At 43.5% G+C, this 19,629-nt stretch overlaps 1 protein-coding gene across 1 annotated transcript; it reads left to right on the top strand.

The window, feature by feature from the left end:
- Positions 1-12,786: 12,786 nt before the first annotated feature.
- On the top strand, positions 12,787-18,806 carry LOC141201559 (uncharacterized). Its single transcript, XM_073663554.1, has 2 exons — positions 12,787-12,889; positions 15,266-18,806. The coding sequence occupies exons 1-2, from the start codon at positions 12,787-12,789 to the stop codon at positions 17,401-17,403; spliced, it is 2,241 nt and encodes a 746-aa protein (XP_073519655.1). The 3' UTR covers positions 17,404-18,806.
- Positions 18,807-19,629: the final 823 nt, after the last annotated feature.

The raw sequence follows: 19,629 nt of genomic DNA, 5'->3' as shown, positions 1-19,629 counted from the left end.
CCACATGCACCTGTCCCCTAGATTATGTATGCACGACCAAGAGTTAGTATAGGAGGAGGGTGGGGGGCATTTGGGCAAAATACACCATGGTCGGGACACCCCATTAGTGAGACACATGAACAGTGCACATTGAGGTGAAACAAGAGACATCTCCTTTTGCATCATTGAGATGGTTAAACCCAATGTGAGAGGAGGTGATCTCAATACATGTGTAGTCAAAAAGGAAAGTGAGTGGATTTCCAGACTGGATTCACTAGCCCCTAAGGGACTGAATGAACAAATTTCCTATGCCTGTTTTGTATGAATACAGCCCCATTCTGGATTACATTTTTGGATTTTATACTCTACCCATTGCTACTCAGTTCCCTGTGAATGAGGTTCACATATTGCTTTACTTCATCGAGAGATCTGAGCTTCTATATCAGAATTATTTCTTATCAGTTATATCCCACTTATACTATTAAGTAACTAACAAGTGTGGTGTTCCTTGTGTATGTCTAATTATGCAATGGGGGTTAAATTTGACCATTTAGGAATTTACTGTGGGCCACCATTCCATATTTTCTGTAGTGATAAAGTAGATCTACATGCCTATTGCATGATGGGAGGATGTGCAATACTTGTTTTTAGTCTCCCATGACGCTGATCTCAGAGATAGGATTTTTCTGTTGGTGGAATGCAATCCAATATCATATGTGCTCCGGTGTGGAGTGCAGACATCTGGGCATGCGCAATCGTGGACAATGATCCTAGATGCACTCCGGTGTGGAATTATAACTACGGCCATGCGCAGTCACAGGTATGAGTGGCTTGGCCGCAATCAGTTTATCTAGCATTTCAGTGTAAAGCACGTCACTTCCAAACATGCACACTAGGGGATGGACATTATCGGTCCTCTAGCTCATGAGAAGTAGCGTAGGTGCAGTACATTATTGTAGACAGACTCCATTCTGTATATCCTGTGACAATTCACCTCTAGGAATGGGAATGGGCCTCCTAGTCTGGGAGGGGTTTTGGATGAATTGGGCTATTTAAACATGGACACCTGGCTATTAGGCACACTATGCTGAACATCATGAATTATCATCCCAGTATCAAGCCTCCTGATGAACCTGTTGGGGGAAATGCGTTGAGGTGGATTACTGAAACATTTTCTGAGTACCATACCCTTTTCTTTATACATATAGTAGGGGTTTTACTCACTTGGATGCGACGGGAGGAAAATATGATGCATGTTCCTTTAAAAGTTCATGTGGGTTTATGGCTTCATAAACCCAGAAGCCAAACATAAAAGCAAATAGCCTTTAGATGAGGCAAACAAAGTAAATGTCCTTAGCAGGTCTCTGCTCAGCCAGGCCTGTGTGCCACACAAGCTGGGGTAGCGTCCAGTGTCCTGGCTTGGTCTGAAGACAAACATACACAGGAGGCTGTCTACCTCCAAACACACAGACCATGTGCCAAACAACAGCCTTCATTTTATAGGCTGTTAACCACACCCAGAGGTGAGGTATGTGGGTAGCTGGACCCGCCCATTCTCTCCTAGCTACCTGTAACCCGGCTCCCAGGTGCACCGAACAATCCTCTTAGTGCTTATGTGCCCTAGAGAAACACTCCAGGTTACATCACAGAGACTAGCCATCTCTGTGACACATATCTCCCATCGACTATGCGACCACTAGCCACCTTACAATACCTTGATATGTATCTGGTTTTATGACTACCCCACGGCTGATTAAAGGGAATCTGTCACCCCCTGGGACTTATCTGACTTCTACTATGGGCATACAGGTGATAGCAATGTGAATCTATACATCTATGCCTCATATTAGAGTTTCTTTTGCTGTGAAATGGCTTTTTATTCAGTGAAGATTCCAATGCTTGCTGGCCGGGGGACGGGAAGAAATCCCCGCCTACTGTGTTAATTAAAATATTTCCCACCTCCCCTGCACGTCACAGTGCCCTGTGACGTGCAGTCACCATGTCCAGATCCCGCGACTGCGCGCTTTTTACGGTAGTGACGAACTTGTACTGTGTACTAAGCAGTTATAGTACTGAAGGGATCTTGTGCCCAGGCGCCGGGAAGTCACCATGACTCTCCAGTGCCTGTGCACAAGATCCCTGCAGCACTATGATTGCCTAGTACACAGTACCACTGTGCCTTCCGTAAGAAGTGAAGTGCGCGGGACCTGGACATGGTGATTACACGTCACAGGGCATTTCTTCCCGGCCCGCAAGCATCGGAATCTTCACTGAATAAAAAGCCTTTTCACAGCAAACAGACCTCTAATATGGGCCATACAGGTAAGTATAGATTCACATTTCTATCACCTGTATGCCCATATTAGAGGTCAGATAAGTCCCAGTGAGTGACAGATTCCCTTTAATCAGCCGTGGGGTAGTCGTTGAAGTGGATTCCCTTTAATAAATACTCACTTAGCCCCATTCTTGGTGCAGGTACTAATGAATCCAGGACCTATGAGATTTTTACCAAATGATAGTTGGATAGTTAGGGGGTGTATCATCCATAGCGTCGGCCCATACGGCCACTATGGTGCCCGTGAAAAAACACAGATTTTGAGCTTGGTTTAAATTGGTATCCATGCAGCACATAGACGCATGTTTACTATGGCCATAAATCAGAAAAAAACTATAAAGAAAAATTATCATAAACCCTACTGTAAATAAATAAATAAAAAGCAAAAGTGCATTTAAATAAATTAGGGTTCTTATCAACACTGTTTTTGATCAAAAATAGCATGAAAGCTATCCCACCATAGCAAGGTGCACCCATTCGAGATAGTCCTACTCTGTATAATATTAAAAACCTTACCATGTGTGAAAGCCTCAAACTTCTGTGTGTGAATCAGACATGAGATCTAACGTGATAGAAGATTACAGTCCGGGGAAGACGGAAAACATTCATATAGACGACCGGTGGAGATGTAGTCAGTGAAGCACTCTAGCCAAATATCTTTCTACAGCCGTAGTAGAAGATGAAGATGTCGTCCTATTCATGAAGTAATTATTTCTCATGTCACGTGTAATGAATATCTCCTGCAGTATTGCTAATGCCGACTGCAGTGTCGGTAAATGAGACGAGAATTAGCATTATGGAAGATGAGTCTTTGAGAAACGAGTTCAGCTACAGACTCCAAGGAAGAAACTGCTTGTTGTCTGTGGCCTAAAATATATAGGTTTTATTACTAGATGTAAAGAAGAAAACTAAATACTGTAAAATGATATATCTCCTCATATGTTTTCCCTTATTCTCTCCAGTAATTGTGTAATTACACAGTATTTTTATGATGTTACATTGGCTAATCATCTTCTCATTCAGGTCCCTACAATATCGGATGCTCTCAGTGAAGATCTTCTATATAAGAGAATTTTCCTTATGGACCCATCAAAGATGGGTATGGACAGAGACAAGATGGCGGAGAGGATATTGTGCCTCACCCTAGAGATCCTCTTCCGACTTACTGGAGAGGTGAGAGATTCTGATGACGTCACATTACCTCATTCTTATCTATGGGAGTTACAGATGGACAGAACTTGAGAGGTGAGGACTCTGGAAATGTCTGTAGTGAGATTTAATAATTTGTCTCTCCATAACCAGCATTACACAATAGTGAAGAAGACCTCTAGTGGGCGCTGTCAGGCCCCTGTGTCTGAGGGATGGGGAAGACCACAGAGCCCAATCACCGGGGCTCCATCTCATCCCCTGATACATGAGGACATCAATGACCAGAAGATCCTAGAACTCACCTACAAGATGATTGAGCTGCTGACTGGAGAGGTGACACTGCTGGGAATGCTGGGACATTATACAGTAACGCTATGAAAGGATCGGGGGGATGACTGTATCATTGTATGTGTCAGGTTCCTATAAGATGTCAGGATGTCGCTGTCTATTTCTCCATGGAGGAGTGGGAGTATTTAGAAGGACACAAAGATTTGTACAAAGACATCATGAAGGAGGTTCCCCAGCCCCTCACATCTCCATGTAAGAGACAGGACTAAATACACACGGCCTATAATTATCTGTATGTAAAGAATTAATTCAGTCCCTGTATGTGTTTCCTCCAGATCTATCCAGTAAGAGGAAAACACCAGAGAGATGTCCCCGTCCTCTTCTTCCACAGGACTGTAAACAAGAAGATCCCAATGTTCCTCAGGATCATCAGGTAGATGGAGAGAAGGTGTCATGAGATCTCCCCTATGATGTGTAGACAGCTGTGAAGGTCTTGTGTTCAGTCTTGTTTTATCCACCAGTATTATGTGTTTTCTATTTGTGTAATGAGAACGGTGGAGATGGCAGGATTAGAGTTGATCATAGATGTGACTTCTCATCTGTTTGTGACTTTTACAATATTTGTTTCAGGGTGAAGATCTGACCCATATTAATACTACAGAGACATATGTGAGGGGTGATGAGCGGTGTAAAGAGGAGATTCCTACATATGACTACCCAGGTGAGTACTGACCACTAAATGCAGAGAAGTCATAGATTCTTCTCAGTCACCGGCTGTGGCTGCTTTATCAGTGGTGGAGTCCGGCCGTATCACAATCGTGTGATCACCATTTTGCCTCTAGACCACAACATTCTCTTCCACCCAAAACTGACTACACAGGTGAGTAGTAACCACTAGTAACGAGCGAGTGTATTTGTTAATATTCGCTTTTCACACTGATAGTACGGTATTCGGGTTACTCGTTATTCTGCGAGTATTTGTGTACTCGCCTCGCTATATTCGGATGTCCCGCCCTGCAGTTTTGGCGCCTTCTCTGCTGCCACTAAACATGCTGGGCTTCTTAACCAATCACAGTAATGCCGCAGACATCTTGGTTGTGGCATTACTGTGATTGGCTGGCTGCCCAGCGTCATGGGGTCTATTTAAGCCTTGCCGCCGCCATTTTGTGCACATTGGATCTGGAGCCTGCATTGTAATAGCCTATGGAGAGATCGCTGAGCTGCTAGGGAGAGTGTTTAGGCCTCTTGATAAAACAAAAGCCCTTTTAAGGGCTACCTGCAGTGTATACTAGTTTTGTGTTTAAAGGAGCCGCTCACTAGCTCCATAATAGCACCAAAAAATAGCTCTTTTCAGAGCTGAAGGCACACAACAAAATCAGAGAACAGGGAGGGAGAGATTGTGTATTAGGTAGGGAGTGTATTAGCTAGTGTTCTTTCAGTGTCCATCTTAAAACAGCTCTTGTCAGAGGCAAAGCAATATTTTTCCAGCACACACAGAACTAGCATTTTGTGCTGCCTTTTTTTTTTAGCACCGGTCTATTTTCCCTGCTGTTTTAGGGGTCAGAGCCTGGCTTCTGCAGTCCACATTAGTCCACTTAAAAAGGTGTTTGGTGCCCTACGCAAAGCAGTAGTCCAAACATTTCCTACTGCCTGCTACAAAAGAAGCATGCACCAGCCCATTTTAACTGCTATTTTGGGGTGTCAGCCTGCCTTCTGTCCATATTAGTCCACTTAAAAAAGCATTTTGTGCCCTACACAAAGCAGTAGTCCAAACTTTTCCCACCGCTTGCTACAAAGCACGCACCAGGCCATTTTAACCACTATTTTGGAAGCCACCATCCCTAGGGCCACCAATCACAAATAGTAGTTAGGCTGGAGTAGGAATACTGTCCTGGTTTGTCCACTGCACATTCTGCATAGGGTTTGTAAAAATTAGCCCTATGGGCTGAATCATGGTTGACGCAGGAAGCCGTCATCCCAAGGGCCTCCAATCACAAATAGTAGTTAGGCTGGCGTAGGAATACTGTCCTGGTTTGTCCACTGCACAATCCGCATAGAGTTTGTAAAAATTAGCCCTATGGGCTGAGTCATGGTTGACGAAGGAAGGAAACGGGTTCTTATGGGAAGGGGTTGACGTTAACAGCAGTAGCATGAATCTGCATTTTTGGTGAATTTAGGTTGGCTTGCTCTCATCTGGAGGGATTACAAACTGTGGAGATATCCAGTCCTTGTTGAATTTAATCAGAGTAAGTCTGTCTGCATTCTCCGTGGAGAGGCGTGTGCGCCTATCAGTGATGATTGCCCCAGCGGCACTGAAAACACGCTCAGACACCACACTAGCAGCCGGGCAGGCCAGCACCTCCAAGGCATATAAGGAGAGGTCGGCCAAGTGTTTAGCTTAGACACCCAATAATTAAAGGGAACTGAAGTGTCAGAAAGGACGCACGGATGGTCACTTAAGTACCCCTTGACCATGTTCTGCAACTTATTCCTCCTTGGCATTGTTACAGGCACAGATAGCCTTTACTGTTGTGCTGGTCTATATAAATAAAAATTATTATTATTATTATTACTGTTGGATAAAATGTGTATCACGCGAGGGTCTTGCCACAGATACTTATACATGAACTGTGCCATGTGGGTCAAGCTGCAAAAAGGCAAATGTTCTGTGTCCCCAACAGTAGAAACAGTACCCACCCTCTCCTCACGCTGACTCGCCTCCTCCTCCTCCACCACCTCCTCCTCTCCAGCCCATCCAGGCTGGGCAGACATGAAGCTTGGGTTGGGTGTCCCCTCTGTAGCATTACCCCTCGGTAGCACAGAAAAACAAGTCCTCTTCCTCCTCATCCTCCCCCTCTTCACCCAATGTTGCCTCAGAATATTGGCTGGGCTGGGTAGTATCACCCATTGGGAAATCTGGCTCCATATCAACATTCTGGGCACTTAAAGCTTTCTCTTTGAGATTATGCAGTGATTGTTTCAAGAGACACAGTAGCGGGATGGTTACGCTGATAATAGCCTGATCACCGCTCACAAGGCTGGTGCAGTACTCAAAGTTCTCAACAACCTCACAAATGTCAGCGATCCACACCCACTCAACAGATGTTATGTGTGGTGGCTGACTCTCAGTCTGACCAGCATGCTGAAGCTGGTATTCAGCTACTGCCCTCTGCTGTTCACTAATCCTCGCAAACCTAAGATAGGTGGAGTTCCACCGCGTGGGCAGGCCGCAAATGAGTCGGTGACTTGGCAAATTCAAGCGCTTATGCAGCACTGTAAAAGCAGCAAAAGCAGTAGAGGAATGGCGGAAATGGGCGCTAATATGGCTCACCTTCTCAAGTAGGTACAGGAAGTCACGGAAAGTTTTCAGAAATTTCTGAACAACTATGTCCAGCACGTGAGCCATGCATGGCACGTGTACCGGCTTGCCGATCTTTAAAGCCGCCACCAGGTTACGCCCATTATCGCAGACGACCAGAGGCCACTGATTGGTCTGTTGTTTTACAGCTTGTCGCAGCTCTGTTGCAGTGTGTGCTTTCTGACCTAAACAGATCAGCTTCAGCAGAGCGTCTTGCCACTTTGCCGATGCACTATTGCACAGGTCCCAGCTTGGCAGTGATGGGGAGAATAATTCAGCAGAGGATTAGGAGCAGGAGAAGGGGAGAGAGGAAGTGGAATTTGAATAGGTGGAGACCCTGACAGAAGTTGGAACCGCTATTCTTAGCGTGGGTGGGATGTGTGATGTTCCAGTTTGCGCCTTTGTCCCACCCTCCACCAGGTTCCCCCAGTGTGGCATGACAGAAATGTATCACCCCTGTACACAACAATTTGTCCAGGTGTCTGTTATTAGGTGGACCTTCCCGGTTACGGTGTTGGTGAGAGCATGGTTCAGATTGTTTAACACGTGCTTGTGTAACGCAGGGACGGCACATCGGGCAAAATAGTGGCGGCTGGGAACACTGTATCGTGGGGCAGCCACAGCCAAGAGATCATGGAAGACTGTGTTCCCACAAGCCCAACATCTCCATAGCTAGCAATTTGGCAATGTGCGAGTTTAGTATTTGTACCTGTGGGTGCGTGGCTGGGCATTTACGCATTCTTTCCAAGCTCTCAGGCACGGACAATTGGACACTTTGCTGGAACAAGGAAGTGGATGTGGTTGATGTTTGTTGCGTGTGAGCAACCGCAGCTTGTGGGCAGGAGGTATGAGCGCCTGCTTCTTGAACAGCAGATTCTGAAGGACATAGCCCAGGCGACATGGCATAAGTTTCCACGGAACCCAAAAGCACTACAGATACTGGCTGGTGATCAGCTTATGCAACCTTTGTCTATCCCTCATCCCCTCAAGATGACTGGACCATCATTGTAAATAAGTCCCTGTCCTTTGTGTCACCCCCCACCTCATTGTAGATCGTAAGCTCTTATGAGCAGGGTCATCATTATTTTTCCTTTAATTATTATATTATCTTTAGCTATGTTACTTATGACTGTTGAATATGAACCTCTGAATTGTAAAGCGCTGCGGAATAGGTTGTTGCTATATAAATAAAGAGTATTATTATTACTGGTTTGACCCGCAGACGCAGATTTGGTACCTTGGTGTTCCGCCCACCTACTCGGCTGCTTGGCTGCCATGTGGTTTCTCATACTCTTTGTGCTCAGGTTGCCTTTGCGCTGGCCTCTGCTCAACTTGGTATTGCAGATGCTACAGACAACAATGTTTTTCTCTGAAGGACTTTTAGAAAAAAAAATTCCACACAGCAGCTGAACACCCTCTTGCCCTGACTTGGCGCACAGCGAGGGTGCTCTTGGGAACAGTTGACCCAGTTTTTACTCTGGGCAAACCACGACCCCTTGGTGCCTGTGTTGGTCCATCTTCCTCTGTATTGCTGCCAACGGTCCAGGTTGGATCAGTGGACTCATCATCGACCACGTCGTCTTCTATCTCATCATCCTTCCCAGTTGATATTGTAGGCTGACCTGATGGCAACTGTGTCTCATCATCATCAGCCTCCACCTCTGGAGACAGTAAATGACGTTCCTCCAAGTGGCTTTCTTCTGGTTGTAGGTCCTAAAATACTTGAGCATCAACGCACGCCGCCACCTCTTGTCCCTCTTCAATGCTGCATGGTGATAGGCCAGAGCCAACCAAACAGATCCTCGGAGTGGCCAAGCTTGGGGTCATATGTCTCCTGTGACTGATAATGGTGGGAGGAAGGAGAACCAGCTTCAGGATTGGAAGGGCCAGCCTTCTGTGTATCCACAGTAGACTGTGTGGTCGTGGAAGTTTTGGTGCTGCTTGACAAATGCGTAGAGGCCTTGTCTGCTATCCAAGACAGAATCTGCTCTCGCTCTTGTGGCTTCCACACATGTTTACGTTCCAGACCGGGAACTTTTTCCAGGAACATTGTGGATGCATCAAGCTTCTTCTGACCTGACACAGACTGAGTGGCTTCTCGCGCACCACTGACAACACCACGTCCACGTCCCTTAACAACAGGCTTTTTTGGCATTTTGGGTTTTGTTGACAGATTTTCAGATGTTGATGGCACAAGCCAAGCTAGCTGTCAAAGGCACAGCCAAAATAATGAGTCAACCGGGACACAGCCAATAGGGCTAATTTTTACAAATCCTATGTACATTGTGCCGTGGACAAACCAGGACAGTATTCCTACTCCAACCTAACTACTATTTGTGATTGGAGGCCCTTGGGATGGTGGCTTCCTGCGTCAACCATGACTTAGCCAATAGGCCTAATTTTCACAAACCATATGCACATTGTGCAGTGGACAAATCTGGAATGTACAGTAGTCCTTCCAAACTAATATTTGTCATTGGAGGCCCTTCTCACAGGTTGTGTCACATTGTGAGATAGGGGATACATATTCAATAGAAATTTACACTGATTGTTGATGACCGACTGATGGCCCTCTGAAAACTTAAATTGAGGATCACAACTACTACCATACTCCATCGTAGGTAATGTTTGTCAAGGGAGGCCCTTGTCATGCAATCTTCCTGCACCTATGACACAGCCCCCAGCCCCAGGAGTATTTTTTGGAAATACGATGCACATTCTACTGGACCAAGTAGTACAGTATCAAGAAGTCTTCTCCTGCTATATAATCTGGGGAATATTGACAATCAAAATCTCTAAGCCAATCTCTAAGAAGCTTCACCAACCCATCCTGGAGGGGGGGCACCATAAATACTTTGTCCAGTGACTTGCACAAGTGATATATTTGAGCTTGTCATCGAGTTGACTAGTGCAGTTTTATTTTTACGGTTCACTGAGTTCAGCCATACCTGAGGGTCGTAGTCCGCACTCACTGCTACCTTCTAGTACTCCATGTATCTTGGCCATTTTCTCTGTAGTCTCTGCCCTTAAATTAGTTAAATAATAATGAGGGCCCTACAGTATGAATAAGTGAGGGCACTCTCAAGTGTACACAAGAGGCAACTCCAAAATTTCTAGAGGAGGGCACTTCAAAATGTTTGTTACAGGGCCACACAAGGGCTCTCACAAAACTCAGCTTTCCTGCTTACTGCAGGCGATCTGAACATTTGAATTTAGGGCCCGAGTCTCACATGGTGGTGGAGGAGGAGGGTCAAGCCCAATGCTACAATGAGCATATTGTAAACTGCTATGGAATGTGTATTCCACTATCTGAGTGTCAATGATGGAGGGAGCGCCCAAATGTCTAAGTAATAGCTGTCCCTCCAAAACGCATGTTACAGAGCCACCTGAGGCCTCTCAGGTCAAATATCTACATACATACTGATACTTTCTAGCTGTGCTTGTAAAGTGCTGGGGAATAGCGCACTAAAGATGATGTATGACAGACGGACCTACAAAATGTATAAGTCAGGGCCCTCCCAATTATAAAAGGCGAAAAAAAAAGCCACAACAGTATGTGTGAACAAACGCTAAAAGGGGTATTTTTTGGTTTCTCTGATTTATTTAGCCTTATATACAAGTGATTGTGCAGGAAAAACTGTTTCTTAACCTTTTTGGCCTGTTAAATTCAATTTAGGTTAAGTTTGGTAGTTGTTCTTGTGTGTCTGTAAAAGTGGCGTAACACTGCGACAAACTTATCCCCAGAAACCATATGTGAGTCAGAAATGCATTCAGGCTCATTCTCCAGGCTCTTCCCATTCTGTTTCATCACTTTCCCATCCATTTCACTTTCCCATCATCTTTTCCTCAGGCCCCTTTGTAGGGTCCAGCAGAAAATTATTCGCATTTCCCATTGACTTACATTGTACTCGCTATTCTGAACGAATACGCAATTATTACAAAGTACTATATATATAGCGAGTATAGCGATTACGAATATTACGGTACTCGCTCATCACTAGTAAACACTAAATGCAGAGAAGTCACAGATTCTTCTTAGTCACCGGCTGTGGCTGCTTTATCGGTGGTGTAGTCTGGCTGTATCACAATCGTGTGATCACCATTTTGCCTCTAGACCACAACATTCTCCTCCACCCAAAACTGTTCAGATGATTTTGGGCACTGAAAGCCCTTTTCTATAGAACTTACAACCTGGAGGATCCACCTCCCCCCTGGGATTAGAAGATCCTGACCGTTACCTGATGACAAGTTAGAAAATCACTTGAAGTAAAATATCATGATGGGCCTCTAAGAGAAAGCGGAGGGTAATGATGCTGTTGGCTTCCTAGATCCCTGATATCTTATTGGATGAATCCACCTTCTCTCCCTTCTGTGCTGATGAATGTGCTCATATGGTCCCTACAAGACCAGGTCCAGTCTTTCTGGCCAAACTTCACTTTTATGATCGACAACATTAAATTTGCAGTGAGGCCAAGTGTGAATTTCTGTACAATAACAACAGAGTTTCCCTTTATCCTGACTTTTCAATTTTTTTTAAAACTAACTTCAAACAGGATTGTGACAAACTAAACAAAAAAACATTACACCTGTGCCATGATCTATCTCTAAGCTAAATTTAAGACGCCTCAGCTCTGCACTATTATAAAAAGTTCTCTTTGAGTGTCTAATATTTCTTCTTGAAACTCATCTGACAGAAAATATTGTCCCTTACGAGAGTTTAGATTCCCAAGAGCCACCGAGCCCCATACTCCAATTACCACAGAGAGGTTTCACCGCTAGTTACTCACTACTTACTGATGAAGACTGTTGAGTTTGATCATTTCAGTAGATGTGTTATTGTCTATAGTCACAGTTTTGACTACAGTAGTTAGTGCCCAAAATACTCTGATTTAACCCCTTCTTGTAGCCAGTTTTGTGTTCCTATCTGGGCCCATTTTTCAAATCTGACATGTGTCACTTTATCTGGTGATAACTTTGGAATTCTTCACAAAGAATAATAGGAAACAAATGGACCTTACAAATTATTTTCCAACTTCTCTTGAATCCGACAATCCCCTATATACGGTTGCACACTACTGTCTGGGCACATGGCAGGTTAAGAAGGGAAGGAGCGACATTTAGCTATTTGAATATAGATCTTGCTCGAATAGTTTGCAGACACAATGTATTGGAGACACTGTTCATGGTCACCTGGCAGCGCAAAAGATGGCTACCACAAACAGGCTTGGCGTCATCTACTCCATTTTCCAGATCTCAGGGTTTGCCTTGCTCATCACCCTTTAACCCCTCTACATGGATTTGGACTTAGACAGAGACCCCTAGGCTTGGGCCACAGTGTTTCCTGCTGTTCTATTGAGTGAAATGGCAAGAAGAATAGTCACTTAACCGGGTCACAACATGGAGGTCAATGAAAATAGAAAATCACACAAGAGTAGTCAGTAAATGGGCCGAGGTCACAACAGGAAACAAATACACAAGCCGGGGGCTGAGCGCAGAGGACTGAACCAGAGGAGAACAAGGCTGTATCTGGCAGCTTCTGGTAATATGCACAAAAAGCAAAGCCCCCAATATTCCCCCAATATTCAAGAAGAAACACAGCAAAAAAGGGCAGCAATGTTTACCTGCCCAGATGTTCAGAACTAAATGCAATACCAGGGAGCAGTATACCCACATACAGATGGCGGCTACACGGGTGCAAAATACTGATGAGACAATCATTCACAACCAACCTACAATCACTCACAACCAACCTACAATCACTCACAACCTTCCATTTCATGGTGGGGTGACTGCTTAGTATTTGAATTACTCACAAAAAGGCTTGTATAGGGTTCTGTTCACACTAAGGTGCACAGTATCCGGCTTACAGCCTATTAGTTACGCCTATACTATTAGATTAGGCGGGCTGCCCGGTACTATCCATATATTATATATATGCATTTTTGCACTTTTTTATCCCCGGGTGCAGCCAGGCCCATCAGTGCGGGCATTGTAAACTGTGTCTGTTCCCATGGAGTGCACTTGGATAGTACCGGGCAGCCCACCTAATCTAATAGTATGGCCGTAACTAATAGGCTGTAAGTCGGATACTGTGCACTATCCAAGTGTGATCAGCTCCATATACAAGCCTTTTTGTGTGCAATTCAAATACTACGCAGTCACCCACTCCATGAAATGGTAGGTTGTGAGTGATTGTCTCATCAGTATTCTGCACCTGTGTAGCCGCCATCTTTATGTGGGTTTGCTGCATCCTGGTAGTGTATTTAGTTCTGAAGATCTGGGCAGGTACACACTGCTGCCCTATTTTGCTGTGTTTTAGCTTTTGGCAATATGCTTTGAGCTTTAGTAGGGTGCGGTGCTTTCCAATTGGCTAAAGCAGGGAGCAGATTACTCCAGGTGGACAGCACACACACCCATACTGCCAGACTGGATGGTACTACTGGTCCCAGGCAACCTAATCTTACTGGCTGCGCAGAGCCTGCGCCGCCCAGAGCTTCTGGTTCTGACGTCTCTTCCATCACCAGCGCCACCTGCAGGATGAATAAGGCGGCTCCTGGTGACAGAAGCAGACGTCGCAGGAGCAGATCCCAGAGGAGATGGGACCCACCATTTACAGAAGCCCTAATGTGGCCAAATTGCAAAAACCAGAGCAGTAGAAATCCCCATAAAGTGACTTCATTTTGGAAATTATAACCCTCAGTGAAATAATCTATAGGAGTAGTGACTATTTTGATTCCACAGGCACTTTCTGGAAATTAGCACGCAGTGGATGTTGGAGAGTGAAAATTAGGGTGAAATTTGACTTTGGGGGAGTGGATATTGCTGGATTGGTTTATAGAAGCCATGTTGCTTATCAAGAGTCTTTGAGCCACTAATAATGTGGAAACCTCTGGTTTTCCACTGACAGATGATGGACCTGAGTGGGGACTTGTTTTTTGTGAGATGAGTAGAAGTTTTTATTGGTATTTTATTCACCTACATAACATTGTTTGGTGGCTTTTTATTACATATTTGGGAGACAGAATTAACAAACAGTTGAACACTACGATCCACTGGTTCATCCTATGAGGTTTTCTGTTAGACTGTGAACTGTTATTATCTTGGTGAATAATGATGGCTAACATAGGGCAAAATAAAAAAAAATCACAGAAAAAGATACAGCCTTTACCAACACAAATCATATAACAAATGCACTAGCAGGATGCCGCAGACCCCCATGATAAAGGGGGGGCAGCGCAGGTGCAAAATACTGATGGAGAAACCATTCACAAACCGACCAATTCATGGAGGGGGTGGCTGCCTAGTATTAAAGATGCACACAGATGAAGCTTGTATAGGACGCCAGTCACACAGGTAGGTGTGATGCACAGTGTCTGGCTTAGGATAGTGATGATGCCCATACTATTAGATCAGGGGGGCTGTCCAGCACTATATAAGTGCACCCCACATGGACAGACACCCCAGTACACCCAACCAACACTAAAATGCTAATGCATTTGTTATCTGATTTGGTGTTGGTAAGACTGATTTTTTTCTGTGATGTTTTCTTAGTAAATAATGATACTTTTACATAAAGTACATTTTTACGGAGAGTTTAATTAGAAATATTCAACAATATAGATTTTAAGGATATGTTATTCATAAATAATTGGTTTTATTCTTGGCAGATGTAAATTGCCTCTTCAGAGAAAAAGAGGACTTGAACTCTATAGCGCCACCTATTGGAAGCAGAAATCCTTCTAGTCACAATCAACCCTTTAACGAGTCGTGCAATATGACTTAGGATAAAAGCCAAATCAGAATCTCAATTTGCAGACGCGGAGTTTCGGGCTGTTGGCCCTCGTCAGTGCAAAGTATGAGAAGTGATTTGGATAGATGAGAGGCTCTGGACTGAGGTCTAAGGGGTAACCTTTCTCCTTGTAGAGAGTAACTAGTGATGTTGCCCATACTATTAGATCAGGAGGGCTGCCTAGCACTATATAAGTGCACCCCACATAGACAGACACTCCAGTACACCCAAGAAACACTAAAATGCTAATGCATTTGTTATCTGATTTGTTGTTAGTAAGGCTGATTTTTTTTCTTGGTTTTCTTCTTGGCAGATGACTGTACCAGGAGATCAGAGGGACAGCTGACATCTTCAATTTTTAAATCAGATGACCTTGAGATCCCACAGGATACGATTGAAGTGAATGCCATTACTCCAGATTTACCATCATCCCTTCACAGCAAAGATCAATCATCTGATACTTTGAAACAGGTCCTGTCTTCTGATTCATTACCGAACACTAAGGAAAATCAAAGTCACGAAATAAGCATTAAAAAACAAACTGCTCCTAAAGCAAAGAAGCCATTTTTCTGTTCAGAATATGGAAATAGTTTTTCCCTTGAAAAGTCTTTTTTTAAACATCAAAACATTCACACAGCAGAGAATAGATTTTTTTGTTTCAAGTGTGGGAAATGTTTTAACCAGAAATCAAATCTTGTTAATCATCAGAGAAGTCACAAGCAGAAGAAGCCATTTTCTTGTTCAGAATGTGGAAAATATTTTACAGATAATTCAAGTTTAATTAGACATCAGAGAACTCACACAGGGGAGAAACCTTTTTCATGCTCAGAATGTGGGAAATGTTTTAAACAGAAAGTGCATCTTGATAACCATCAGACAACTCACAGAGGAGAGAAGTCTTTTTCCTGTTCAAAATGTGGAAAATGTTTTAGCCAGAAATCAGATTTGGTTAAGCACAAGAGAACTCACACAGAGGAGAAGTTTTTTTCCTGTTCAGAATGTGGGAAATGTTTTAGCTGGAAAACAGATTTGGTTATACACCAGAGAATTCACACAGGGGAGAAGCCTTTTTCCTGTTCAGAATGTGGGAAATGTTTTGGCCAGAAATCAGATTTGGTTAATCACTGGAGAACTCACACAGGGGAGAAGCCTTTTTACTGTTCAGAATGTGGAAAATGTTTTGGCCAAAAATCTGATTTGGTTAGGCACCAGAGAAATCACACAGGGGAGAAGCCTTTTTCCTGTTCAGAATGTGGGAAATGTTTTGGCCAGAAATCAGATTTGGTTAATCACTGGAGAACTCACACAGGGGAGAAGCCTTTTTTCTGTTCAGAATGTGGAAAATGTTTTGGCCAGAAATCAGATTTGGTTAGGCACCAGAGAAATCACACAGGGGAGAAGCCTTTTTCCTGTTCAGAATGTGGGAAATGTTTTAAACAGAAAGTGCATCTTGATAACCATCAGACAATTCACACAGGAGAGAAGCTATTTTCTTGTTCAGATTGTGGAAAATATTTCACACTGAAGTCAAGTTTTATCAGACATTATATAACTCACACAGGGCAGAAGCCTTTTTCCTGTTCAGAATGTGGAAAATGTTTTGGCCGGAAATCAGATTTGGTTAATCACTGGAGAACTCACACAGGGGAGAAGCCTTTTTTCTGTTCAGAATGTGGAAAATGTTTTGGCCAGAAATCAGATTTGGTTAGGCACCAGAGAACTCACACAGGTGAGAACCCTTTTTCCTGTTCAGAATGTGGGAAATGTTTTAAACAGAAAGTGCATCTTGATAACCATCAGACAATTCACACAGGAGAGAAGCCATTTTCTTGTTCAGATTGTGGAAAATATTTCACATTGAAGTCAAGTTTTATCAGACATTATATAACTCACACAGGGGAGAAGCCTTTTTCCTGTTCAGAATGTGGGAAATGTTTTTTCCAGAAAGCGCATCTTGATAGACATCAGAGAACTCATACAGGGGAGAAGCTTTTTTCCTGTTCAGAATGTGAGAAATGTTTTAACCAGAAATCAGATTTGGTTGATCACCAGAGAACTCATACAGGGGAGAAGCCTTTTTTCTGTTCAGAATGTGGAAAATGTTTTAGCCGGAAATCAGATTTGGTTAATCACCAGAGAACTCACACAGGGGAGAAACCTTTTTCCTGTTCAGAATGTGGAAAATGTTTTAGCCGGAAATCAGTTTTGGTTGAGCACAAGAGAACTCACACAGGGGAGAAGCCTTTTTCCTGTTCAGAATGTGAGAAATGTTTTAACCAGAAATCAGATTTGGTTGAGCACCAGAGAACTCACACAGGGGAGAAGCCTTTTTGCTGTTCAGAATGTGGAAAATGTTTTAGCTGGAAATCAGATTTGGTTATACACCAGAGAACTCATACAGGGGAGAAGCCTTTTTCCTGTTCAGAATGTGGAAAATGTTTTAGCCAGAAATCAGGTTTTGTTACGCACAACAGAACTGACACAGGGGAAAAGCCTTTTTGCTGATCAGAATGTGGGAAATGTTTTAGCCGGAAATCAGATTTGGTTAAGCACCAGAGAACTCATACAGGGAAGAAACCTTTTTCCTCTTCTGAATGTGAGAAATGTTTTACACGGAAATCAAGTCTTAACAAATTTCAGAGAAGTCACACAGGGGAGAAGCCTTTTTCATTTTTAACTGAAAATTGTATCTTCTTATAGGGGTTGTCCACTATTAGGACAACTATTTCTCATTCCTCATGTTTGGCCTTGATAAAATAAAAACACTCATACACAGCTCCCGTTCTGGCGCTGTTCCATTGGTGTCACAACACGCGTTCCCGGGGCTCACATAAGGTTGTTACATCACACAATCCTGCTCCCAATCAATGCCGCCTTTGGACGTATTGAACATCAACAGGAGGGACATGGCATGGACATAGCACTGAGAGAACGCACACACTGAGAGCACTCTCTTCAGACCGTGTTCCTGGGGGAATTATAAACAGCCTCAAACATGACTTCCGATATGGGAAAGAAAGAAGAGATCCGAGGTTAGTCTGAGGTTCTCCACCTCCGTCAGCATGTCTGACATGCAGTGTTTCTTATTGAAAGTCTTATCTTCCTGCTCCGGAGCCATTACTGCCTCATCTCAGCTTGGAAAAGGAAGCAGTCTTAACCCTCATGATGCTAGACAGCTCAGGTCTGTAAGTCCTGCACCAGTTTCTCTCAATATGTAGGCCTCACAAGAAAACAGCTCCACAAATCTCCCTCTACTCTCACCGAAGCCCCCATGCTGAGCAGTGCTTGCTTCACAGGGAAATTTACTCCCCACCCTGAGCCAAAGGGGATTCTGATATGGGGAACGCTATAATTGATTTTTTATTTCATATTTTGCGTCTATCCCTACTAAACAATAGATGGAGCAATATATACAAACGCTGGAGACCACATAAAAAACTGAAATACATTCCCTCACTTCTAGCCTATCACAGCTTACTGACAAGGTACAGAGATTAGAGGCTGATGTCGTACAAGTTAGAGGCCATCAAAATGCTCAGAAACTAACACTGGATCTTCACAGCCAGTAAATAAACCATCTGTTTAATATGGTTGATGATCAAGAAAATCACAATAATATCTGGATAAGGGATATACCTGAAAGCATCAATGCACAAGAGATCATGACAACACTATAGACATTATTTAATAATATCCTTGGTGACCCTATTGATAAGGCTGAAGACTGACAGGGCGCACCGTACATTAGACAATCATGGCCCAGATCCTGAGCGTCCAAGGGACATTATCTGTCACATACATTTTTGTCCTGGTGATTTCAATGAACAAAGCATACAATTGCTCACAGATCTATCCTGAATGACACTTGCTAAAAGAAGGGTATTGAAACCACTACTTGATGCTGTATGGGAAAATGGCCTGCTATACTCCTGTGGTACCTTTCCAGCTGCAAGTACGAAAAAATTGAGCATTGTATACTTTTAAAGATCCAAGCGACATGAGACCATTCTGTGATGTCCTGGATATTACCAGAAGTATTATTATTATTTATTATTATTGCGCCATGGCGCTTTACATGTGAAAAAGGGGTACACATACAAGAACAATTACAATAATCTTGAACAAAACGTGACGGAATCCATATATCTGACAGGCCCCCTGCTCCACCATTGTCACAGAGCGTTCCTGCACATCTTAGAAGGCGTTCAGTTGATAAGGATTCCCCAGACGGGAATGGAACCTGCCAGTCAAAAGAGCTCCTGAATTTAATCTTGTCTCCCTGATGAGAGACAGTTTGCAGATGCTTACTTATTTCTTTAAGCATATAATTAGATATATCTAAATAGAGTTTTAGGTGCCACTCTTCCACTATACAGAATGTTTCAGTTCATATATTAGACCGGCATATAAGTTGACGTCACATTATTTTACTGTAATATCAGGCTGTATTACTTTGCTTGCTATATATTCCATGGTTCCCCCTAATAGGAACCCTAGGACTGAAGGTTTGACTTGCGCTTCTAACGACAACCCCCAGTTTGGGACTTGCATTGGGATCTGCTTGTTTCGCAATTTCCTACTTTTTTTTTATGTATTCATAATCTATACTTCTTAGACACTGAGAGGTAGACGTTACTATCTACCGTCTATACTTCCTCTTTGCTCTTAAATCTTTCTCTCCTTCCCTCCTCCTTTTTTCATATAATAAGGCACAACTCAAAACTTGTTCAT

This window comes from Phyllobates terribilis, unplaced genomic scaffold (assembly GCF_046119375.1).
Source record: "Phyllobates terribilis strain yellow unplaced genomic scaffold, ASM4611937v1 Scaffold_119__1_contigs__length_5224398, whole genome shotgun sequence".
In the NCBI taxonomy this organism is placed as follows: domain Eukaryota; kingdom Metazoa; phylum Chordata; class Amphibia; order Anura; family Dendrobatidae; genus Phyllobates; species Phyllobates terribilis.
The sequence above is the reverse complement of the archived record's forward strand: the minus strand, read 5'-3'. Positions and strand labels throughout refer to the sequence as shown.